The following is a 24,818-nucleotide window of genomic DNA, read 5'->3' as shown; positions in this document are numbered from 1 at the left end:
CATTTTTCCTTTAAAAAAAATTAAACTAACAAGTTTTTATTCTGGAAAATGTCGAGGAAGTACAGGGGGCTCACACAAAGCAGCCACTCCCAGGGTCTCACCTCCATCCCCCCCAGGGATTTTGAGGCAGACCCCCCCCATCACTTCGCAGCATCATTAGCAAACCCCAACATACCACTCACTCAGGGTCCTCTGCTGCTCCGACCCCGGCCTCTGCCAGGTGGAGTCCCCTGGAGACACAGTAACCTGGAGAGAAGGACCTGGGGACCTGACGCAACCATTCCAACCCAACTGAGGTGGAATTAAGTGCTAAAGGACGACGGCGCAGCCTCGAAAAGAGCGAGGTAGACCACGCCGGAAGCTTCCATAGAGCTGCGACCGAGCTGCCTGTGTTAATAAAGTTGTGTTTTGTTTCGAGGAAAAGGAAAGAAGAACAGTTTGAACGACTCCAGAGCCCCTGGCAGTGACGGCTGGGCCCCCACCCCCAGGGTTCCTGATTCAGCAGGTCTGGGGTGGGGCCGGGAATCTGCATTTCCACTGAGTACCTAGGTGACTACATTCTGTGGGCTCCGAGGACCTGTGACGTCACCCATCTCGGTCCTCTCAGGCCCCCCTGGGAGGATGGTAAGACACCAGGAAAAAGCAGACGGGAAATGAGACGGCCATGGGGATGCCCTGCACATTCTTGCCAGGCGGGCGGCAAATCTAGCTGTGAGCTTTCTAGGGGCAAAAAGGGACCAACACGAAGCCAAACTGGTGCTTCTCAGACATCAGTGTTTGTCACGTGGGGAAGCCGCGTACAGCGCACCTTCAGACGAGGGGTCGGGGAGATGGAGATTCTGTCCCTACAAGAGCCCTGGACGTGCAGGTGCTGTGGCCCAGGGACCAAGTCTGAGTACGGCTCAGTGCCCCTGGGCGGAAAGCCTCCAGGTGAGCAGCTCCGTGACTGCAGGCACCAGACGCCCGGCTGACCGGACAGGAAGTCGTGAGGCTCGGCGGTGCACCAGCCCAGGAGCTCTGCCTCTCTCTGCCGGAGTCACCTCTGGGTGCTTCAGCCTTTGCCACCAGGTGGCCAGCAGAGAGGACCGAAGGCCAGGCTGCGAGAGGACACTTCTACCTCTGGGGGAAGGGCAGCTTGGTAGAATTCACACTGGGAGGATACACTCCGACATTGCTATGGAGACAGGAAGTGGAGGGGGTGCTGAGCTTTCGATCCTGTCGAGAAAAGTCCACCCAAGCACCTCTTCTTCCCCAGACGCCGTGTTTGAGCTCAGACAGTGAGGGCCCTGGCTCTACATCGTGTCCCAGGACACAGTGGTTTGTCTGTCCATCCCTGGGGCAGCCGGTTGGCGGTGCTGGGCTGGCTGGAAGGAGGGTCTGGGAGCCCAGGGAAGGACCCGAGGGTGGGGACTGAGAGGGTCTGCCAGTGCCAAGTGCTGGGGGCTGGCGCACACAGAGGCTTTGTAGGAGGGGGAGTGCGGGGTGGGGGGGCGAAGCGGCCGCTTTCCCTGTGTGATCCGAGTGGGGAGGGGAGGGGCGGCTGAGGAGAGGACTTCAGGCCTGAGGGGCCAGAGACATGCGTGCCCAGAATCCTGGGAGAGGTGGGGGGCCCGCTCCCCACTTTTATCAGCCATCAAAGGAAGAAGAGCCCAAGAGGGAGTTAGAGGGGACTTTGGGCCATTGCATAGGAGCCACCCCACTCAGAAGGTCAAGTGCAAGGTCAGCAGGGGCGGGCAGGAGGGCTGGGGTAGGTAGCACCCCAGTGCCAGAGGACGAGACCCCCGAGGGCAGAGTGGCATCTGTCAAGGGTGGGCTACCTCAGGATCAAGTCCAAACTCCTTGTCTTTCTGTGATGGCAGCTGAGTCCAACTGTGCCTGGGGCTGTGTCATACCCCCTGGCCCATGCATGGGGGCTGATGGGTCCTGGGGAGTGGGGGCAGCTGCAGGGTGGGCAGTCAGGATGGAGGTGCCTGTGGGTGGGGGCAGGAGTGTAAATGGAGTGCGGAGAGCAAAGGAAGTGGGAGGGAAGGAGGGCCAACCATTAACAGACTCCCTTCCCTGTCCCCATCTTCCAAAAATGTGCCCACACTTGGCCTGGCCCCTCTTTAAAGGGACAGATGTCGGGGAGAAAGCTGATTATCATCAAAGGCTGGAGGCTGTGACCGGAACTCTCGGTTAGCGTGACCCAATTCCGAGCTATTCTCAGCCTGGTGGGAGCTGAGTAATTCCCTCCCGCCGATGCTGTGCTTCGCAGGCAGTCTGACTTTGAAATGCCCTCAGCTGGGACAGAGACACTGCACAGGGAGGATGGCCGGGCTGGCAGGGTCCTGCAGTCCCTTCCCTGCTCACTGAGGACCTACTGTGCAAGGCACCCACTAGGGCAGGAAAGGCCCCACTGGGTCCTGCCCTTGTGCCTGCGGCCACAGCTCCTCCCTTAAACCTGCAGGGTCTCTCTCGAGGTTAGGCCATGGGACCATAGGCTTGAAAAGTAACCCCCGACTGGGCTTGCCCTTGATGCTTGTGAGCCGTGGACATGAGAAGAGCGTGTGCAGACCAGTCCACGTCCTGAAGGAAGGGGACCTTCAGTCAGCTCAGCCCCCACGTGTGAATGAGCCTGGCTGAGAGCAGCCAAGCCACAGATCTGAGAGGACCTGACTGTTTCTTTAAGCCTGAGTTGTTTTTTTTTTGGGGGGGCAGGGGGGGAATTTGTTATGCAGTATGTCTGTGGTGACAACTAACTAATACACCTGCCTCGAAAGTTGTGGCGGTTAACTGAAGTGCCATCTGTCCATGCCCAGCCAAAGGTTCTCATAATTTTCAGTTTTACCACACAACTAACTACAAGCAGTGACTGGATGACCTGTATTTGTCAGAAAAGTTTCAATGTCAAATCCTCTCTCCTGATTTCCTGATAAACAATTCAAGGGCCCCTGTAACAAAAAGCTATTCAAGTACCTCAAAGCACAAAGGACATTCTCAGATGGACCCAGAAGTGGCCCCAAAATTCTGGCCTTTGATTCTGAGAGAATGGGGGGCTTCCTGGAGGCGGTGGCAGCACAAATAATAATCAGAGACATTCTGTGACCACCGACTGTGCAAACGTTGACGCGATAATCTCAGGCAGGCCCCCTCCCCGCTCCTGTAGGCACTGTGCTCATACTTCTCTCTATAGGAGGAAGGGAAGTGGCTTCTCACCACAGTGCCAGAGGATGTGACCCCCGAGGGCAGAGTGGCATCTGTCAAGGGTGGGCTACCTGCAGGATCAAGTCCAAACTCCTTGTCTTTCTGTGATGGCAGGGGCCACCTCCTGGCGAGGCATTCCTGACGCCCCACCTCTCCTCCCAGCACACGGTCCAGCCCCTTTTCCTGGCTTTGCTCCCACCATGTGTGTCTCCCCTGCACTCTGTGCCGGTTCCCGGGAGCCCCTCCAGAGCAGGGCAGGCTGCCCAGAACACCTGGGTCCTCGGCACCAGAAGTGTGCGGCTCTCACAGCGGCTGCTCAGCTCACGTGCTGGGTGACAGGGCACAACCAGCCCCCACCTGCATGCTCCCACCTGGGGGAATTGGGAGCAAGGGCAGCCTGGGACCCTCTCCACCCAGGCCCCGCCAGGAGGCAGGGACATCCCCAGGCTGGCATGTGAGTCTCACAGAGCCTGGGCAGAGTGGGGGACGGGCTTGGGTGACCGGCCTGTGCAAACAGGGCAGGCGGTTGTCAGTCTAGGAGGATGGTTACAGGGACTGCTGGAGAGTCTCCTGCCCGGTCCTGTCCATTCTGCCTGTGAAGGCCTCCTGTTCATCCTCCAATTTCCTGTAACCCTTCCAGGTCCTGCATGGTTGTCACCTGTCCTGCACCTGCTCCGGCTACAGGGGAAATCTCTCCCCTGTGGCCTCTGTGCTCACAGCCTAGGGCCCACGCAGGATGGCAGAGTATGTGATGTGGGGTCTCATTGGGTGGGCACAGGCAAGAGGCCTGGGGCCCGGAGTCACATCTCCTCTGGGCCTGTCCCCCCACCTGTGCAGTGGGATGGGATGGGTAGGAGAGGCAGGGTCTTCTGGGCCTGGGCCCCTTGCAGCCCGCCCACCCTCAGCCTGGAGTCAGGTGTGCAGGTGGCACTGGGAGGACAGACCAGCAAGTCGATCACAGTGAGGCCAGAAGCAGCTCACAAGGAGGGCAAGGCCCCTGGGGCACTTCCTGGGGAGCCTCTCAGTCTGGCCCTCGGGTGGGATCCTGCCTGGGGCCCTAGGAGCTGGGGAGCCAGGGTCTGAGGCAGTTGGTCTCTAGGCCTTCTGGGGCTGATGCGGGAGTGGGGGCCACGGAGGGCTTGGAGGTGCCCCATCTTGTTCAGCAGGGGTGTGGCGGGGCAGCCGGGCAGGGTGCAGGAATTTCCAAGGGAAAACTGAGTGCCAGAGGTGAGTGTCTGGGGCTCGGATGGGGGTTTCCGGGTGAATCCTTGCCCTGTGACCAGCCCCAGGCTGCTGACTCAAGGAGGTGACCATCACTGACCAGGGGATTGGTCATTCACTCACCCTGGGCCCTGACCCTGCCTCCCTGAGCATCAGGCTCCCCATCTGCAGAATTGGGGCACCGCTGGGCTCCTGCTTTTCTGCCTGCAGGGGCTCGCAGGCTGGGGACAGCTCTGAGGGGTGATCACGTGGGGGAGCAGAGGACATAGAGCAGGACGCTCCTGCCGGGCGCTGGGGGAAGCATGGAGAAGACACATGTGAGACGGGCCTTGAAAGATGCACAGGAAGTCACTGCTGGCCCAGAGCTGACCTGGGCCTGGATGGCCACGTGGGGTGGGGTGGATGCCCAGGGCCTACGGGGCCGCCCAAACGCCAGAGCAGCTCTGTGCCAGGTGCACTGTCATCAGGGACAGCAATCCTGGTCCCTGGCCTCTAACCTGGGGGCCCCCCACCCTGGTCATCTATCCTGGGCTGGGCTCTGCCACTGCCCTCCAGCTCACACAGACCCAAGCGCAGGCCATGGTCTGGGCCCAGCATGTGAGTATCAGACACCCCACCGGCGTTTCCCCAAGGCCAGGGCAAGGCTCTCGTCCCTCCTCCCACCCCCAGGCGGGGCATTTGGTCAGAGGTCAGGACCCTGAGGGGACACAGGTCTTGCCAGGAGGCTGCACAGGAGGACATGGAGGAGAGGCCACCCAGGGGTCCTCCCATAGGCCCACCTCGTTGGCATCCCTCCAAGGACCCACAAAACCTGGGGGGTGGCCTCAAGCAGGGATGGCAGGTCTCAAGGGTTCTTGAGTTTTGGGCCCTTCAGGGAGCATGAGGCTTCAAGGCCCTGCAGTGTGAATATGAGGGCAGGTGGGGTTGTGGGGGAGGGCACAGAGCTCTGGGACGCGCGCACACACACACATGCACACACACACAGGAACACACACCCATACACACATACGTACACACATGCACACATACACATGTACAGACACACGCACATACCCATGCGCACACGTGCATGGACACACATGTGGACACATGGACTCTCTCTCCTCCCCCACTCTCCCCAGGGACAAGTGGCCTTTCTGCAGTCGGGTGGGGATGGCCACACTCGCCTTTGTCCACTTCATCCCAGGCTTTTGTCTTGGAGTCTAGAGCCCCGTGGGGCCTGCTGTTGGACAGGGAAAAGGAGCAGGGGCCAGGAGGGCTGCAGGGGGAGGTCCAGCCAGGACACTGGTGTGGGGAAGGGGACTCTGGCCTCCGGGGCCAACAGAGAGTCCAGTAAGCACATGGGGGCAAGAGTGTTTATTTCTCCGCCAGACATGGTCGGGGGCTCCGTGCCAGCACAGTACCCTGGGGCTCTTGCTCCAACGTGGGAAAGGGGAGGTCAAGGGAGCCACCCAGGCCCTTTGTGCACAGTGGGAGGCAGGGACACCAGCCACATAGCACAGAGCTGGAGGCCAGGGCAGGTGCCATGTGCCCCCAGCCCTGGTGTCCTGCCCTCCGTCCACATGCACCTCCCCTGACAACCCCAGGGCTCCTGCGAGGGGCAGGAGCTCCTGTGAAGCTGGGGTTGAACAGCTGGGGCCCCAACAGGGACTGGCTGGGTCACTCGAAGCATGTCACCCTCCTGCTCCAGCTCCTGAGGGATGCTGTGTGTTCTCACTTACTGACACAGCCGAAGGCACTTCCCAGGGGTGGGAAAAGGAGGCGGCCACACAGGGCTGCACCTCCAGCGGCAGGGGGGGTGCAGCACCCAAGGGGGTGGGGTCAGGCTGGGCCCACAGCAGGACTGCCTCTCCCTATCCGTGGGAAGGCCCTGAGGAGGGTGGGCAGAGACCAGAGCAGGGCTGGGCTTCCGACAGGCAGGCCCGCAATCCACGGCCCTGAGCCCCAGCCCTGCTCCCTGAGTCTCTGCCTCCCCACCTCCCTCCCTGTTTGGGGCCACCTGGGAAGGGGTGAGACCTGGGCCTCAGCATTCAGAAGAGCCTATGGCAGTGGAAACTCCGTGTGGCGGTGAGCAACAGCAGGATTGGGACACAGAGCACAGTGGGACGGGTGGAGGCCTCCCTCCTGGGAACGAGGCCTGGTGTTGACGGTCCCCTTTTGGCCACCCAGGAGGCCCCCAGCTCCACCCCACCATCTGTCTAAACACAGGCCCAGCAGGCATCTGTGACCATATACGGCGCCTTCCTGCCGGGGCCTCCAGCACTCCCAGCGGGCCGCGCACTAGGCCGGGCTCTTGGTAGCAAAGGTCAGGTAGCCAGTGTGGCCCACGGCCTCCTTCATGGGTGTGCCACTGCGGAAGGGGCAGGCATCGGGGCCGGGGCCGGGGCCGGCTCCCAGGTCCGGTGCAGGCAGGCTGACAGTGCGTACGTTGTACACCTGGGGCAGCGCCTCCAGGGTGCTGAGCTCCGAGAAGCCTCTGGCTGCCAGCGCCTGGCATGTGCGCTGCACTTGCTCTATGCAGGGTGAGAAGGAGCAGAAGCGCCCACCTGTGGGGGCAGGACCAGCGTCAGAGGGTGGGCGCTGCAGGACCTCACAGCCCTCCTGTCTGCCTGGCAGCCTCCTCTGCCTGGTGTCTATGGCTGGAACGGCAGCGCAGAGGCAATGCCACCCCCAGCCACCCCCAGCCCCTCCAGGAGCAGGTGCCGGTAAAGAAACCCCACTGTGAGTGAGGAGGGTAGATGTCTGGAGCTTCACCTGGGGTCTGAGGCTGGCCCTGTGCTTGGACCATAGAGAGCTGAGGTCAGGGGCCAGGGCAAAGGCTGGGTCAGGGGTTAGGTGGAGCCTTGGTATTGCAGCTGCCAGCACGCTGGGCACAGAACAGCTCTAACTAGACAGCCCTAACCAGGCAGCCCAAACCACACAGCTCTAACTAGACAGCTCTAACCACACAGCCCTAATCACACAGCTCTCATTACACAGATCTAACCAGACAGCCCTAACCAGACAGGCGTAACCAGATAGCTCTAACCACATAGCGCAGCACAGGGCCGGGGCGGGGTGGAGAAGGGGGCTCTGGGGGTCGGGGGGTATGGGTGGGGGACAGCCATCACAGGAAATTAGAGGCTGTCACCAGCTCCTGGGAACTGGAAGGCTGAGGATGATGAGGTGGGGGCGGGAGCTGACAGCCCCTTCCTACCACCTCCCACTGGGAGCTGCCTGCAATGCCCCTCAGCCTGGCCCAGCGCCAGCCTAGGCCCCAATCCTGGCAGGGAGGGCACAGGAAAGCCAGGGCAGGGAAAGGGGTGTGGCCCTGGCAAGTCCTCTACTCTCCGTGAGGCCTGGTCACCTCAACAATACCTGGGGACACAGGTCCCCATCAGGGCTGCAGGAAGGTCTGGGCTTGGAGGAGACATGTGCAGCTTGAGGCCAACCCAGAGAGGGTCTAGTGTCACTCCCAAGAGGGAACTCTGTCCCTGTGTACACTGCCAGGGAAACTGAGGCCCCACTAGGCAAGGCCCGAGCTTGCTGGCCAGCCTGAGGTCTGGAGATGGGGTGGGGAAGTGGCCAGTCTCACAGCAGGCAGGCCCATGAGTGAGTTGAGAGCCTCTGGGCCCAGAAGAAACAGATCCAGGGAAATAGCCCAGGGGAGGGGCTTAGAGGGCACAGGGATGCGAGAACAGATGGCGTGGCTCCCTGGGCCAGCTACCAGCAAGGAGTCTCAGCAGCAAGAGGGAGGCCGAGGAGTGTGACTGCCTGGGCTCGGCCAAGGCTGGGCAGCTGGCTCCAGTCTCCCTGGGACCGGGGCCTGGAACCGCCAGTGGCCCTAGAGCGAGTGTGGGGGGGTCCAGGGTGAAGCTGGTGGGGGTGGAGATGAGGGGAGCCAGGGCTGCCCCTTCCCCCAGCCCCAGGCCACCTTGGCCAAGACCAGGGACCCAGGAGCCCAGGGCCAAGCCTGAGCCAGCTGGCGGGGTCCCTCTAGCCTCTGCCCTGCTGTGGGAACGGCCTGGCATCTGTCTTTCAAGGGACAGCCCTTCCCCCAGGGTACAGGGCCTGCCCGCCCCCTTCACACAGGCTCAGCTGGGAGGAGGGAAGGGGCCTGGGGCCCGATTGCTCCTTCTCCAGAAAAGGGCAAAACCCAGGGCCTCAACAGCACTTCCCTGGCTTGCAGCCCACTTCCCGCCTCCACACCAGCGTCTTCCCTAAAAGGGACCAGCTCGCCTGCCTCCTGGCTTGGGGGAAGGGAGACTCTGCAGGGAACTGCTGGGGTCAGGGGTTGACCTCTAACCTCAGGCTCACCAGTGGTGCAGGTCCCACCGCTCACTCAGGCGGGGCTGCCACAGTCCCCAGGGGCCTCAGACATCTCTCACCTCTACCTCCACCTCCATGCAGGCACCCAGATGGAGCCCCATTCTCACCCATCTGACTCTTCCAACCCTCAACCTCTACTGGGTGACCTCTCCGTGGCTCCCGGGCCAGCCTGACTCACCCCTACCCCAGGTTAACAGGGCTGAGGGTTGGGGCCCAGCTGCTGTGTGGCCTGGACGGTTCTGACCTCTGGGTCAGATGACCCAGAGTCGAGGGGGGTGGGCAGAGCTCGGCCCCCAGGACACACCCCTCCCAGAACCCCAGATGCACCTTCAACCTTGAGGGCATCCCAGGCGTGGCCCACGGCCTCCCAAGGGGACGGGATGTCCAGGAAGACGGCGTCTGCCACGTGGCTCACGCCGAAGCCGCTGTGGCACACGTCCTGGTTGCGCACAGTCACCCAGCGGCCCACACCGTGCTCCTGGAACTCCTCCCGCGCCTTCTCCGCCCGCTGCTGGTGGAACTCCACTGTGTGCAGGTGGCCTGTGGGCGCAATGGTGCGGATGATGGCGTGGGACACGGAGCCGCTGCCAGTGCCTGGGGGACAGGACGAGTATCAGGTGGACTGCTGGGGCCACCCAGGGAACAGCCCGTCCTCACCCGGAGAGACCCACGGGGCTCACGAGGTCAGCGAGCCCAGGCTACCAGTAGGCCTCACTTGTTAGCTGCCTGCCAGTGCTGGCTGCCGTGGGTGTGGGTCCTGAGGCTCGTCCAGGGAACCACTGGGGTCAGGGGCTGACCTCTGACCTCTGACCTCCAGCTCGGGGGTAGGCGAGCTGGGATTGATCCCAGATGTCTGCTGTGGGTCCAGGTGGGTGCGTGGCTGCCCCACCCAGTGCCCATGTGGGAACAAACATGGCTGCAGAGACCTAGAGATGGGGTTCTGAAAGGGGCAGAGTGGACAGAGCAGCCTGGGTCTGTCCCACTGCCTTCCACGCGGTGCCTGGGCCCCAGCTCCCCGAGTTCCCAGCCCACTCAGGTTAGTCAATCTCTGCCCCCAATCTCCTCCTGCCACAAGGGGTGCGGCTCTGCCCTCGCCTTGCTGCACTTCCGGGATCTTGACACCACCTCAGCACAGAGCCCCTCTCCCCGCCATGTCAGTGTCCCCCCATTTCCCACCAACCACAAGAGCCATTCCTCAGCTTCCTCCCGGGTACCCCTCTGCTTGGCCTCCTAGCCTGCAGCGGCCCCCATCCAGCCCGACTTGCAGGTGCCACCTACTTGATGACAACTCCCCAGGGCCATGTCCCTCCACTCCAGACTCCAGCTAGTGTCCAGTGGACACTCGCCACCTCCCCTCAGCACCCAAACAGTGCTCAGCATTAATAACCGCAAAGCTGCACCTGATGCAACGCCAAGTCCTCTCCCTGCCCAGCCTTCCCACCCCCGTCAACTACACCACTGCTCAGCAGACAGCACGAGGCCCCTTGACTCTGCCCACTCCCACCCACGGCGCATCCGCCAGGAACTCCTGCCACCCGTCCACGTCTCTCCAGGAGCCACTCCTTGTCTCGTCCCCACCAGCCTGCCGCACCCAGCTGGGCCCCTCCCTCCTGGCTGGCTCTGCAAAAGCCACCAGACTGGCCACCTTTAGTCCTGTCTCAACACTCCCCGTTGGACCAGGCTGACTCTGCTCTGCACAAGCAGCAGAACACCCCTTTCCGTGCAGGGTGGAGTCAGGCAACTAATGACGCTCCAAGTTGCGCCCCGTCTCCTCCGACCTCATTTCCTGCTCCTGCCATGCCAGCCTCTGTGCTGTGCTGTCCCTCACTCAGGGCCCCTGCATGACCTCCCTTGGGGTGACACTCTCTCTCGGCTCTTGGTAGGTACCTCCTTCTCATCATTTTCAACTCAATGGCCCCTCTGCCGAGAGGTCTTCCCTAACCACCCTAACTAGAGGGATCCCTCTCGGAGTCCCCCTCAAACATGAAGCCCTGTCTTACAAGCTTTCAGCATTCAACCCACTGAAATGGTCACACTGGGCTGGCTTACTATCTGTACCCCTCTGACAAGCAGAAACCTGCTCTTTCTTGTGCACAGCTATACCCGCAGTTCCCAGAAGGGAAGCCGGCACGTCAGAGCAGCTTAGAAGCATGCCCACTGACCGAGCTCTCTCACCATAGGGGAGTGAGGCCCTGGCCGAAGGTGTACAGGGAGCGGCAAGGGATGGTGCTGGCTCTGAGTTCTGCTGTCAACCTGCCACTGGCACCCTAGCTGCCCTCGTGCTGAGTACTTGGCCTCTGCCCAGCCCCATCCACTCTGACCCAGAGCCTAGAGTCTGAATCTGAATCTTCCCATTCAAAGAGTTTGGCTGGGCAACAGGGACCATCCAATTGTCCACATGGAGAAACCAAGACCCAGAGAGCCACAGGATGGACTGAAGCCCTCAGAGAGCGACAGCAGTGGTGCTGGGGAGACTTCGTGAGCCCAACTCCAGCTGGTGGGGTCCAGGCACCTCTGGCATGTTTTCTGCCAGGCTGCATGGTTCAATCTCCACCCCAAGGCAGTCCTGGTACCTCTGGGTGTGTCTGTGTGTGTGAGGGCCCAAGAACAGCTGGCCTCAGGCTCTTCTAGCTGCACCCCAGGTCCTGGGCTCAGTGACAATGCGCTGGCTGGGGATGTGCATGAGGTAGGCTCCCCACATACCACAAACACCTCGGCACAGCCCTGGACACCCTCCAGGAAGGGGCACCTCTCGGTCCTGGGGCTGGGGCTCCCACTTGCAGCAGTCAGGGACTGCTCTGCCAGGCACCCTCTGCCCTTCTGTCAGCACCTCGGTCAGCAACAAGCAGCACTCTGGCCCCGCCCACCGTGGTAGGCAGGACCCTCACAGGCCACCACCTCCCGGGGGGTTATCCTTGGTCCAGTCCTGTCACCTCTCACTCAGATTGCAGCACCAGCAGCTCCCCTGCTCTGCCCTTACTCTCTGCAGTCAGTGCCCCAGAAAGATTCTGTTAAAACAGGTGGAGTGGCCATGCCTGTCCTCAGAAAGGGCATGCTGGGGGTTGTCTACACATTGGGTTTGCATCGGTTTCTCAGAGGTAGAAGCAAAGAACTCACCAGACTCACAGACCACGGCGCCGGGCCGAAGCTCCAGCATCATAGTGAGCAGCGCGATGTCCGTGGAGTAGAGGATCTGGGTGCGGTGCGGCAGGTTCAGCGTCCAGAGCTCAGGCGTGGGGTGCAGCACGTACACCCAGCCACCTCGGCCGCAGGTCACCTTGGAGCCGAAGGGGCGGCCGATGAGGTCCACTGAGTGCCGCAGGACACCGTGCCGGGTCTGGGTCTGTGCCCCACGCTGCACGCGCACTGCCACCATAGCACCATGACCCAGTGACAAGATGGCTGTGTCACCCTCTTTGATCAGCTCCTCATAAGCCACAAAGCTCATGGTACTGCAGTCTGGCAGGTGCCAGGAACCTGGAAGAGGTGTGTGGGGGCATGAGCACATAGGGCTCCAGGAGGCCGGGCGTGCGTGGTAATGCCCAGACCCTGAGCCTGGGGGTGGCGTGAATGGCTCAGGCCCTGGCACTGTGCACCAGGACAGCACAAGGCTGCACCCTAGCCTGACATTTGAAGCCCTTGTTGGTCTCGGTCATGAGACAGAAGCCCTCAGCCCAATCACGGATGGACAGACTGAGGCCAAGCAACGGCAGAGAATGGGCCCGAGGATTCCCACAACGTCAGGACCTGAGCCTCTCATCACCCGTCCCCAAAAGCTCGGCTCCCATTCTCCAAGTGTGAGATGAGAGCGGCGGCCAACGGGAAGCAGCCAACGCTCACCTCGTTTCCAGGCTCGACTGGGCAAAACCCACCTCTCCTCAATCTCCCCGAAGGCGGGCTTCCGGGCAGAACGGGGAGGGAGGGCCGGCGCGGCGGGCACCCGCCGGGGGCGGCCCACGGAGGCTGGAGGGACGCGCAGGGCTCGCCAGGGAGACCCCCGCCCGCGCACTGTCACGTGGCCCCGCAGAGTCTCACCAGCGACACTGTGTCGACTCCTGCGGCGGGAGGCTCCGCACGTGGCACCGCGACAGCGGCCACACCACTTCCGGCTCCTCGGGCCCGGCGCCCGCCGATGACGTCACGGTGCCCTGCCGTCCCTCGCGGGATCGCGGGGCGCGCCCCCGGGTCAGCTTCCTCCCGGATGCGCGTTCCTGTGCGCGCACACGCCCGTGCAAAGACGAGCTGGGAGTCCCACCGCCCCAGCAGTAGGCCGCGCGGGCTGCGCCCAGGGCTGGGCCCCGACAGCCCTGGAGTCCCAGGCCCGCCCGCCCACGGCTAGCTGCCCAGTCCCGTGAGGACACTTTGCTGTGGGCGCTTTGTCACTGCAGATCGCTCTGGGAACACCCCTGACTGGGCCCCAGGGTGCATTCCAGAAAATGGAATCACCTATCAGAGGGTTTAGCTGGGATCAGCCGACGTACAGGAGATGGGGGTCTGGCAGGGTCTGCAGAAGCGGCCTTCCGCCCTGGCCCTGCCCTCCCTGGTCTGCCTCCCCCGCAGGGGCACATTCTCTGCAGTGCAGAAGCCGCTTACACGAGGGAGGGGGTCCTGTGTCCCCTCCTGGGACCCAGGGTGCAATGAGAGCTGGATGAAATGGCTCAGGACAGGGCCAGTGGCCTGAGCAGGGGACTGGGGACGGGGCAGAAAAGGGAAGCAGCAGCTCTGTTATTGCTCAACAGGGCTGATTCAGAGCAGGTTCCTCTGTGGGGAGTGTGTGAGAGGGATGGGGGGCAGGGGACAGGGACTGTCTGCCTCCAGCACTCCGCTCCCTGCAACGCGGGCTTAGCCTTTGGGCCTGCAGAGTGATAGATGTGCCCAGCCCACTCAGCTCCCCTGTAGCCTGGGCCCTAACCCAGGGCTTGGCAGCAGTAACCCTGCTAGGACACCTCTCAGGCTGCTCCAGCCTGCTCAAATGGGAGTGGCTAGGCCCCCGCAGAGCCGGCCCCTTCCCCAGCGCTGCCAGCCTGTGGGGCTCTCTGAACTCTTCCAGGATGCACCAGGATGTCTGTGACCCTTGTCATGGGCCCCTCTGGGTCCATGGTGGAAACCCGGGTGCCTGGCTTCAGCCCTTCCATGCCCCTACCCTGGCTGGGCGTGGGTCTGGGAGCTCCGGGGATAAGAAGGTGAGGGGCTGTTGGTGGCTTCCCACTCTCTGGGTTCATGTCCCTGTGTGGCTGCATCATGGCTTCCCTGCCTCCTGCTCTAACACTGAGACAACCCAGCCCCACCCATGGCTCACCAGCCTCTCTTCCCAGTGACTCTGCTTCACCCCCTTGGTGATGCACCGCCTGAATCACTCCCTAATTGCTCCCCTGAGATCTCAATTTTCCACTTCTCCTGGTGGTTCCTCTTTCGCCATCCACTCAGCTGTGGTGTAGAGCTGAGGCTGGACGCCTACTAAGCCTAAATTAAGACTCGATGACTTGGTGGTGGTTTCCTGTGGTCCTGACTTCCCACTTGCTTCTTTGTCCGTGACTGGCTGACCAGCTCCTCCAAGTGCCCCTCCTCCACAGCCTCCCAGAGCTGCCCTTCTGTTCCATCTGAGCCTGCCCCAGCCCTCGGTCTGAGTCCTCAAGCACTGGCCTCCTCCAGGCCAAGGGCAGAGTCTGTATACCGGGACTCCTCCAATGAGAATTGACGCTATGTAAGCCCAGCTAAGTGTCACTGCACTGAATCCTCCCCACAATCCTGTGAGGGAGGGACCACTTTACAGATGGGGAAACTAAGACTCAGGGAGGTTAAGTAACTTGTCTAAGGTCACACAGCCAATGAGACCAAAGTGGCACTGGGATTTAAAGCCAGTAAACCTAGCTGCAGAGAAACAATGGAAGGTTTGAAAAGGGGGGGAACAGGCAGGAAGGAGACCCTGGAGGAAAGGGAGAAGCTAAGGATGCCCACAGGGGAGGCTTCTCCGCCCACATCCCTAGCAGGGATCAGGTGACCGAGGTCCCCTCCTCTCTGCCCAGCCCAGCCTATGCTCTGAGACCCCAAGGAAGCCCTGCTCCTCTGCTGTTCCCAGCTAACTTCCCCTCTGGATTCTGCAGAGCTTAGGGCCAGGGCACCAGGAGGAACAATGCCTACCTGGCTGCACTCAGACACAGAGGCTGATGATGACTAAGGCCTCCAGTGCCCTGCCCTGAGCCTGGCCCACCTCTGCCTGCCCTGCACCCCCGGCTGACGGGGGTGAGGGGTGCTGATCTGTGGATGAAAGGCCAGCCACTCCTTTGAGGCTCTTCAGAGGCCAGGTGGTTAATGTATAACCAGTCATGATACATTACATCTGAGGAACATGGACCATAAACTGGCCAGGTGACGTCACCCAGCTTTTGCCTGGATTCCACCAGACTGACCTTGGTGCGCCCTGAGGAAAGTGGAGGGTCCACAGATGAGAGCCAGGTCAGCCAGGGGCAGTTCTGGCTGTGGTGGAGGCTGGCCCCTTCCAGCCCCCAACCCTTGCTGCCGCTCTGGGACCAACCAGTCTCCCAAGTAGCCCCTGCCTTGTTGGGGGCCTCACCTTGTCATTTGGGTCTGAAGGCCTCACTCTCCCTCCCCTTCCCCCATCACAGCTGCTGACCACCCTGCACTGTCAGTCTGAGGCCCACCCAGGTTTGGCCTGCCTGGGGTCCCCAGGGTGGTCCTTGGGTGACGTTAGCACAGGGCCAGTCACTCTGGAATCATTGAGTGATTGCAGTATCTCTGACCTGACCCCTCTGTCACCCACCTTCTGATTGTCCCTTTGCTTATCTGCAAAATGGGGACAAAACAATGGGGACCCATCTCAGAAGGCTGAGGATTGCAGGAGCCCTAGGCAGGAGTGTCCCCAGGGCCTGACCCTGGGCAAGGCCGCCGCAAGCCAATGGACCTCCTCTCCAGTGTGGACCTCGCTTGTAGAGGGAGCGAGGAATGGGAGTCCTCCTTCCACCCCACAAAGTGCTCAGGTCCTCGGCCAGCCTGAGGGGCGGGGAAGGTGGATGGCCTTCTGAGAAATTGCAGAGGCTGAAGACAAAGAGGAAGCCCTGAGTGCACCCCCCTTCAGGGTCTGAAAGCCAAGTCAGCCTCCAGCAGCAGCAGCAGCAGCAGCTCTGGTTTCTAGAAACAGAAACTTGAGCCCATTAGGCCTTCGGGAGTGGGGCGGTGGGGAGGGTAGCTGCAGATATTTGTAAAATTGGGGGAAGGGGCTGCAAAGGGACACAGAGTACAGGAATTCCAGGCTTAAGGGACACCTGCTGTCTGGCCAGCCAGACCATTGGCCTTTTTACAATGGTTTGTTTTGTGGGTCTAAAAAAAAAAAGAAGAAAAAATAAAACACCACAAAACTCAAAATGCTGACTGGGAATAGGTCAAAGCATGCCAAGGTGAGCTGGGGAAGAAGCAGGCGTCCCTTCTGGTCACCACAAGGACAGCCAGGGACAGCTGGGGAGACTCCGCACCCTTTGATGAGCACACAGGCAGAGGTCACTGAATGTGCCGGTCCTCTGGGTCTCTCTTCAGCGCCCACTCCCCACATACCTTGGAATTCCTGGCTCTGCCCTGCCCCAGCCGCGCCCATCTCCTCCCATCTCCTGCTGGTGTTCTGTGCACTTGGCTGCTCACTCAGGGCCAGTCTTCCCTCAGCAGCAGCCCATGTTCACCTTGCTTCCAACAGAGCTCACCATGCAGGCCTGGGAAGATTTTGTGAAATATACACGTAGATAAGGGGTTCCCCCTTTCTGGCTTTACTCACGAAGCAACATATGATGGGCATTAGCTACAGAAGCTCCAATGCACTCTTTTTAATAGCTGTATGCTTTTCCACACCACAGACATGCCTCTCTACCCGTTGGCTACTCCCCAAATGATGGGTGAGTTATATCCAGGTTGGTTTGTGTTTGTTTCTCCCACCACACAACTCTTGGCCTATCTGCAAAGAGAAATGACTGTCCTTTCTATCGGCTGGATTCCTAGAAGTGGGATTGCTGGGTCAAGGAGTGTGAACATTTTTAATTTTAATAAATCCTGCCAGATTACTTCCCAAAAAGGATGTAGCAATTCACAGTTGCAAGCAGTGTGTGAACGCCTGTCTCCCCACATTCCAACCCATAGCCAACACTGGCTGCTGTCAATCTTACATTTTTGCCAATCTGAGTGTGTTGGGGGTAATAGAATGTAGAGACATTGTTGTTTTAATTTGCCTGATTTTGATTTATAGTGAGTTCTTTTTTTTCCTAATCTCACATATACTTATTGCTTGTGTTTCATCTTTGCCAACCTCTGGGGACTGCCTTTGGGGGTGGGGTGGTGAGACTGAACCTGTCCCCAGCAGAGAGGGCCTAGGGCTGGGGTCTGGAGACTGAGAGACTGTGTACTCCCCAGCGGCCTCTCAGGGTTACAGTGTTCCTGCATCTACCAGGAGGCGCAGGGTTCGGGGTCGCTGGCTCAGATCCCCCAGAGCCTGAGTACTTGCCCAAGGTCAAGGCAGCGCAGGTGCCGCTGGGCTGGGCCGCAGCCAGACTGCGCCTCCGGTGCGCCTTCGCTCTGCACCAAGATCACCCGGGAGATGCAAGCGGGCACCTTGAGAACGGTCGGCGGCTCAGAACCAGCTCAGACCGGGCGGGGCGGGGCGGGGGCAGTACCTGCTGCAGAAGCCCGAGCCTCTCTGGCCCGGCCTCTCGCTGCCGCCGCCGCCGCGCCACCGCGGGGACTGGCAAAGGAAGACAGTGGCGGGATGCAGACAAGCCCGGGCGTCCTCAAGTGCCGGGTGGCTCTCCTGCCTCAGTTTCCCGCGGTGTGGGGGGCAATTCCAGGACGTCCAAGGGTCTGAGGTTCCGGCTTTGGGGTCCTGGGCAGGCGCCGGGCGGGGCGGGCGGGTTGTGCTGGGGTCCCAGCGAGGAGACACACAGGGTGGGCGGCCTTGGGGGGTGGTCTGGAGCTGCGGGCGGAGGACAAAGCAGCGGCACCTCCCCGCAGTGCAGGCCAATGGAATGAATGGGCTATAAATAGCGGCCAATGGGCGGCCCGCGTTGCGTCCCTTAAGAGCCACGGGAGCGGCGAGCGGCCGCTGTTTGCCAGCGCCGCGCCCGGAGTTGCTTAAGGACCGAGCGCTCCCCCTACGCCCGGACGCCTGGTGAGTGGGCCCGAGGGCTGGGGATGGCCGTGCTGGGCGCCGGGGCAGCGGCGATGCACACAGAGGGACCCTGGGGCATCGTGCGCTCCGGACGCGCACGGGCAGGCAGCCGCGAGCGCGCGCGCTGGCGGGTCTGCGGTCCTTGGTGGTGCCGGCGCCCTCTGCCTGCGCTGCGGACCCCGCTGACCTTGGCCGCATCCCAGGTTGACTGGGGGCCAGGGCTGCGGGGTCCTGAGTGGTTTGCAGGTCCGGGGGAGGCCGGGTGCGCCGGGTCCCCGCTGATGCCGCGTCTCCCCACAGCCCGCCGCCCGCCGCCGCCGCCGCCATGCCCTTCTCCAACAGCCACAACACGCTGAAGCTGCGCTTCCCGGCGGAGGACGAGTTCCCCGACCTCAGCAGCCACAACAACCACATGGCCAAAGTGCTGACCCCCGAGATGTACGCTGAGCTGCGCGCCAAGAGCACGCCGAGCGGCTTCACGCTGGACGACATCATCCAGACCGGAGTGGACAACCCGGGTACGCGCACCCCCGTCCCGGGGTCAGGATACTCCCGGGGCTAAAGTCCAGCGCCCTCCAGAACCCCTCTCGGGCCAGAGTTCCCGCGCAGCCACAGGGTCCTCGGCTGCTTGCTCAGGCCTGGCGGTGACGTCACTGTCCCCTTCCTCGCCCCCCAGGCCACCCGTATATCATGACCGTGGGCTGCGTGGCGGGCGACGAGGAATCGTACGAGGTGTTCAAGGAGCTCTTTGACCCCATCATCGAGGACCGTCACGGCGGCTACAAACCGGGCGATGAGCACAAGACCGACCTCAACCCCGACAACCTGCAGGTGCGGGGTGGCCCGGGTGGCGGGGCGGGCTGGGAGTGGGGTCTCGGCGCTCACCCCCGCTCGGCCTGCAGGGCGGAGACGATCTGGACCCCAACTACGTGCTGAGCTCGCGGGTGCGCACGGGCCGCAGCATCCGCGGCTTCTGCCTCCCTCCGCACTGCAGCCGCGGGGAACGCCGCGCCATCGAGAAGCTCGCGGTGGAAGGTAGGGGTCTGCCCGCCCCGGCTCGGCCGCCTCCGCGTCCCCGGCCCCGCCCCAGCTTGTTTACCAGTCACCCGAGCCACCGCCGAGTTCTTATCTGCGCGCGCGGTCCGGTTTCCCGAGAGACCGAGGCCCAGTCCCGCACCGACTGCGGCCGGGCTGGGGTCCGGCGAGGGCCGCCCGCCTGAGTCACCTCCTCCGACCGCCGCCGGACCGCATGGACTGGGCTCCCACAGGGCTGGGCGCGCGTGGGGAGGTGGCGGGCCCGTGCTGCCCGGGTGGGGGTGGGGCCAGGGCCCGCGGCTTGTCCCCTGAGCGCGCCCCTCCGCAGCGCTGTCGAGCCTGGATGGCGACCTGGCCGGCAGGTACTACGCGCTCAAGAGCATGACAGACGCGGAGCAGCAGCAGCTAATCGACGACCACTTCCTCTTCGACAAGCCCGTGTCGCCCCTGCTGCTGGCCTCGGGCATGGCCCGCGACTGGCCGGACGCCCGCGGCATCTGGTGCGTGACCACTCCCCTCCCCCTCCCGCGGCTCCCACACCTCTTCCTCTGCGTCCTGCCCTCGCCCAGGCTGAGAGGGAGGAGGGAGAGGCCGCGCTCCTGGGACCGGTTTGGTGCCGCCCAGGCCTCCTCGCAGGTGACGTTGACCGCGCAGGTGCGTGGAGGGACCCGGCTGATGGAGGCCTCAGCCTCGGGATCTTAGAGGTGGGGGACAGGTCGTGTTGGCGTCTCTCCTCCACTCCCTCTTGGGAGCTGGAGCTTCTTGTTTTCTTTCTCACCCGCCTGCTTCCCCCTTCCTCTGAGGATCTGCCAGGTGCTGGGTGACGCAGACGCTTCCCGGTGGAGGTTGGGGGAGGGCTTACAGCCTCCTGTCCCCACTGTCCGGGTAGGGCGGGCTTCAGCGCCCAGATACAGCGCTTTCCCCTGGGGGGGCTGTCCTGGCTCCCCCGCCCCTTACCTCCTAGGTTGGGACCTGGCCCCAGGGCACGTGACTGGCAGGATGGGGACAGCTCAGGGCTTTTTGAACCCTTTCTGAGGTGTCCTGTGTGAACGGAGCTGGGGTTCTGGGTGTAGCTGGAAGGCGCACCTGAGGGATTTGGGAAGTTCCTCGGTCTGGCGGCCCGCTGGAGTTTTCCTGGATGTGCCTTGAGATCACAGTCCAGGGAGGAGCCTTGACTGTGGCCCTCCCCCAGGCACAATGACAGGAAGACCTTCCTGGTGTGGATCAACGAGGAGGACCACCTTCGGGTCATCTCCATGCAGAAGGGGGGCAACATGAAGGAGGTGTTCACCCGCTTCTGCAATGGCCTCACCCAGGTCAGGCCTGCCGCCCCAATAGGGGCTGGCATGAGTGGGGGTTCAGTGCCAGGGAGGGGGCAGGGCCAGGCCCCACAGCTCAGGCAGGGATGTGGGTGCCCTGTCAGTCTCCCTGGGGAGTCCGAGCCTCAGTCACCTCAGGCTCCCACCTGGGGCTTCTGGGTCCCAGCTGGTCCCTTGGGGGGAGGGGCATCTCACAGGCCTTCCCTCTCACACCTTCTCCACCTCCAGATTGAAACACTCTTCAAGTCTAAGAACTACGAGTTCATGTGGAACCCTCACCTGGGCTACATCCTCACCTGCCCGTCCAACCTGGGCACAGGGCTGCGGGCAGGTGTGCACATCAAGCTGCCCCACCTGGGCAAGCACGAGAAGTTCGCGGAGGTGCTCAAGCGGCTGCGCCTTCAGAAGCGAGGCACAGGTGAGTGGGGCAGGGGCTGCTGGCAGCTGTCTCCCCTGGGGCTCCCACCCCAGCCCTGCTGACCTGGCTGCCTCCCCAGGTGGTGTGGACACGGCTGCTGTGGGTGGGGTCTTTGACGTCTCCAACGCAGACCGCCTGGGCTTCTCGGAGGTGGAGCTGGTGCAGATGGTGGTGGACGGCGTGAAACTGCTCATCGAGATGGAACAGCGGCTGGAGCAGGGCCAGGCCATCGATGACCTGGTGCCCGCCCAGAAGTGAAGCCCCAGCCCGCACCTGTCACCGCCACCAGCCCTGCTGCTTCCTAACTTATTGCCCGGGCAGTGCCCACCATGCACCCCTGGTGCTCGCCGCCTGGCGGCTGAGCCCTTAGCCTCGCTGTAGAGACTTCCTCTGTCGCCCTTGGTAGAGTTTATTTTTGTGATGGCTAAGATATGCTGATGTCGAAATAAACTAGGGTTTTGGCCTGCCCCGAGTCTCTGAATGCCGCCTCCCCTTTCCAAGGGCAGCCAGGCCATGGGGGCCCGAGTTCTGGGTCTGCCCCTTCCGCTTCACTTTCTGTCAGATGGGACAGTATCCAGGAGGCGGTCACCCTGCTGTGCCCACCCAGTCCTATTCGGAGAACCCCTCTTGGCTAGCCTGTCTGCTTGGTGTCCCTGTAGGCCTGGGGGGTGAGGGGGGCTGGGGGGAGGGGCAAGGAGAAGGAGGAGCTCCAGAGTGGCAGAGCCTCGACCTGAGCATCTAAGGGCATTGGGGCCTGGGGGGTGGAGCCTGGCACTGCTCAGCCCCATCTTGCAGAGTGGGGGAGGTGTGGACCCTGTGGGGAGGGGGCGGGGGGGGGCAGGAGCCCAGAAACTGGATACCTTTCGGTTGTTCCTCTACACCCCCCAACACCTCCCCCACAACGCTGATCCAACTCCAGTCATCCTGGCAGCCTCTCCCTGCCTCCCCTTCCCAACACCTATTCTATCTGCTAAATCTCTCCTCTCCCTCCCAACCTTCACTCCAGCTGAACGGACCCCCCTGGCCCCTAGGCCCAGCCCTCCAGTCCCTTCCCACAAGGCTCCCTCCCTGCGGACTTCCCTACAGGACCCTCAGGTGCCCTGGCCTCTTGGCCTCCATGGTGGGCCCCCTCGATAGGGTCCCCGGCCAGGAGGGGGTTTGGGGCTGTTCTCCTTGGTCTGTTTCCCTTTCCAGCCACTCCCCAGCTGCTGCTGCCCCTGATGGGGCCCCACCATGGGTGGGCCCTCTGACGGAATGGGCCGGGACTGGGGAGCAGAGGAGGGGCCTTGTGAGCTGGCCAGGGCTGGGCTGTCTCCCTTCTCCAGCTCCACCGCTTTGCGGAGTCTGTGCTGCCACCTGCTGGCCAAGGCCGTCTCTGCCCGGCCACTCCATCGCCAGGGTCCGGGCGCCCCAACTTCTCCAGTTTGGGCAGGCTGGCCTTACCCTCCCTGCTGAGGTTACCCCACAACCGGGAGACGCCGGGCATGGCCTCTGCATCCACCATGTTCTGGGCTGGGCAGTCTTCCCGACTAAAGGTTGTGGGCTCTCGTGTGCCAGTACCCGGTGGCATGTCAACCAGGCCCTGGGGCTCAGGACCAGCAGATGTGTGTGTGTGTGTGTGTGGGGGGGGCAGCAGTAGAGTAGGAGGTGCGTCCTGGCATCTGTCTCGGTGGCCAGGTTCGGTCTGAGGGGCCCATGTAGGCGGTGTCCGAGCTGGGCTGGCCCCCTGGTGCACAAGGCTGGGGGTGGGGATCTCCGCACCCATCCTTTGGGCCCTGGGCTGACCAGCCTGGGAGCTGGGGCCAGCTCTGGGCCCACCCTTTTGCCATGAAGGGCCAGCCCAGAGGCACACATCACACAGGGCCCCCTTTTTCTTGGCTTCAGTGTACATCTCCGGCCAGTGAGGGCTGGACTAGGCCACACGGTGCTTTGCAGACTGTCAAGTCTGATGACTCTGGGGACAAAGGACTGTGCCAAGCACGCCCCCTGGGAAAGGCCTTGCCCTGCAGAGGGGAGGCTTAGGGCAGTGCCCACCCGCAGGAGGCAGCAGGAGCAGTGGGAAGCTCTCCCCGGCCAGTTCAGGAGCTGCCCGGCCTTGCTGTGTCACCAGTACCAGAGCCACTGCTGTGCCCAGGGAGCAGCATTGGCAGCACGTGGCCTCGGGGACCTGGCCAGCTCTGTCTGCCCCCTCCAGCAGAAGGCCCTCCTGTGTGCTCAGCCCCTCACCTCTGCTTGGGCAGAGCCTGGCTGGGGGGCATACGCTCAGGAAGAGTGACTGTCCCCACCCACCCCGAGGTATGCACAGCACATTGCTTTTTGACAGAATGTTTCAGAGGGCATGTTTCACCATCTCCACTATCAGGCGGGGCGCTCCAGGGGCACGTCAAATGAGCTGACACCTGGACTCGCCCTGTGCAGGCCTCTCGGCACGGCACGTCACCCAGGAAGGCAGGTGGAGTGGCAGGGCCTGACTCAGGACTTCCTCCCAGCCCTGAGGCCTGAGCCCCACCTTTCTCCTCCTCCACCCAGCTCCCAGGGGCCTGTAGGGCGGACTCAGAGCTACACCTGACTCTACACCAAGGCTGCTCTCCTGGGCCACCTGTTTTCCTACCCAACCGTTTCCCTCTGTCTCGCTGATTTCTCATTTCATCTTGTTGCACTGAAACTTTCTGGGACAAGGCCTCAGCTCAGCAGTCCACGGGCCCTTTGACCAGTGCCCCCCACGACCCCCTTCCCTCTGGATTCCAGAGATTCAAACGGGGTGAGTTTAATTTTCCCTGAAATCACGGCCAAACGTGGGATGTCTAAGAAACGCCCTACCACACGCTATTAAGGGAACACAACGTTTTATTCATTCACTGTCTTGGGTGGAGTACAGACAGCATTCAAACCTGCCACTGCTACCGCCACCACTGGCGGGGAAATGAGCCCACTGACCGGCAGGACCATTCTGCGGGGGCCCCATCCCTGGGCACTGCTGGGCGCTTAGCAGCATCTCTGGCCCCCAACTTCTAGATGCCAGCAGTATTCCCCCCCCCACCACGTGACATGGAAAATGTCTCCAGACATTGCCAAATACCCCCTGGGGACCAAAATTGCATCCGTGCTCCTTTGAGAAACACTGCCCTGCAGAAATAATTAAGAGACACATTGCTTAGAACAGGGGAGAACTGCCAGGACTACCAATATGAAGGGTCCACTAACAAGCCAGGCTGCCTCTCTCAGTGACACGACATGCAGCCACCAAGTGTCAGAAGTCAGTGAGACGCCGACACACTTAAAAAAGCTGAAGTGTCAAACCAGGTTACCAAACAGCCTGTACTCTGAGATCCCACACAGAACATGGACGGAAAAACCCCGGGGAACAGCAGTGAGCTGCGTGTGCGGGGGTAACATGTGACTTCCTCCTTTAAACTTTAGCTTTCAAATTTTCTACAGTGAACATGTATTTATTACTTGTATAAGCTGAACCAAATTCTTTTTTAAAGTGTTCTTTAAAAAATGCTCTAATGTGTCAGTTCGTGGGAGGCCACCGAGGCAGCAGGATGTCACTGTCACAGCTCCTCACTTGCTCTGCTGGGATGGATCACCACCCCTGGGCTGGGGAACTGAGGCTCAGAGAGGAGAGGATGAGTCGGGTGACCAGTGAGGCCACCCGTGTCCAAGTCGAGAGCTCTTTGCACTGCTCTATGACGTTCCAGAACATTCTAGCCCTCGAGTGTGCAGGACCTGCTTTTCTATTTGGAGCGCCTCCTCCAGCACCTGGGGGGGTGCCCACTATGCCCACACGGGATTGGAGTCCATTTCCTTTTCCACAGGTAACAAAGGGAAATAATCTTTTGATGGCAAGAAGTCAGCTTTCTGGGTGCAAGGTTGCCACCAAGCAGGGGACAGCAGTTAGCTTGGGAGAAGTGAGGCTTTTTACCTGTGACGTGGATGACAAAAACCGTAGTTTTTCAAAGGGTGCCTGGGAGGCCCTCTGCAGGACCCATTCCCAGGTTGGGAGTCTTCCCACCTTCCTCCCCAACCTGCCTTTCTAGAACTGGGCCTGTTTTGCTGACGACAGAGAAGTGAAGGCGTCTGCTTGTCAGAAGCCCTGACTTTCACAGCCTTCCGAATTGGGGGCTTGTCAAAATTTAAGGCTTGACTTAATTAACATTAAGACCCAGAA

General features: G+C 61.7%; 2 protein-coding genes across 7 annotated transcripts; one reads left to right on the top strand and one right to left on the bottom strand.

Moving 5' to 3' along the window:
* Positions 1 to 5,745: 5,745 nt before the first annotated feature.
* Positions 5,746 to 17,523, bottom strand: TRMT61A (tRNA methyltransferase 61A). 6 transcript variants are annotated; one of them, XM_019747235.2, is made up of 5 exons: positions 17,385 to 17,523; positions 16,282 to 16,433; positions 11,830 to 12,189; positions 9,040 to 9,306; positions 5,746 to 6,950 (listed from the first exon to the last, which is right to left on the bottom strand). In XM_019747235.2, the coding sequence occupies exons 2-5, from the start codon at positions 16,319 to 16,321 to the stop codon at positions 6,685 to 6,687; spliced, it is 933 nt and encodes a 310-aa protein (XP_019602794.1). In that variant the 5' UTR covers positions 16,322 to 16,433; positions 17,385 to 17,523; the 3' UTR covers positions 5,746 to 6,684. The 6 variants fall into 6 exon arrangements, with proteins under 6 accessions (XP_019602794.1, XP_074182973.1, XP_074182975.1 ...); XM_019747237.3 differs by having other exon boundaries at positions 6,542 to 6,950; positions 9,040 to 9,252; XM_074326872.2 differs by lacking the exons at positions 16,282 to 16,433; positions 17,385 to 17,523 and adding an exon at positions 12,553 to 12,911.
* Positions 17,524 to 18,200: 677 nt separating this feature from the next.
* CKB (creatine kinase B) lies at positions 18,201 to 21,114 on the top strand. Its single transcript, XM_088797536.1, is given in 7 exon segments — positions 18,201 to 18,393; positions 18,552 to 18,770; positions 18,773 to 18,910; positions 19,239 to 19,410; positions 20,103 to 20,226; positions 20,458 to 20,647; positions 20,727 to 21,114. Coding segments are annotated over 7 exon segments (1,215 nt in total). The 3' UTR covers positions 20,906 to 21,114.
* Positions 21,115 to 24,818: the final 3,704 nt, after the last annotated feature.

Source organism: Rhinolophus sinicus, chromosome 3, assembly GCF_057876585.1.
Source record: "Rhinolophus sinicus isolate RSI-liver-muscle chromosome 3, RSI-T2T, whole genome shotgun sequence".
NCBI classification, from domain to species: domain Eukaryota; kingdom Metazoa; phylum Chordata; class Mammalia; order Chiroptera; family Rhinolophidae; genus Rhinolophus; species Rhinolophus sinicus.
The sequence above is the reverse complement of the archived record's forward strand: the minus strand, read 5'-3'. Positions and strand labels throughout refer to the sequence as shown.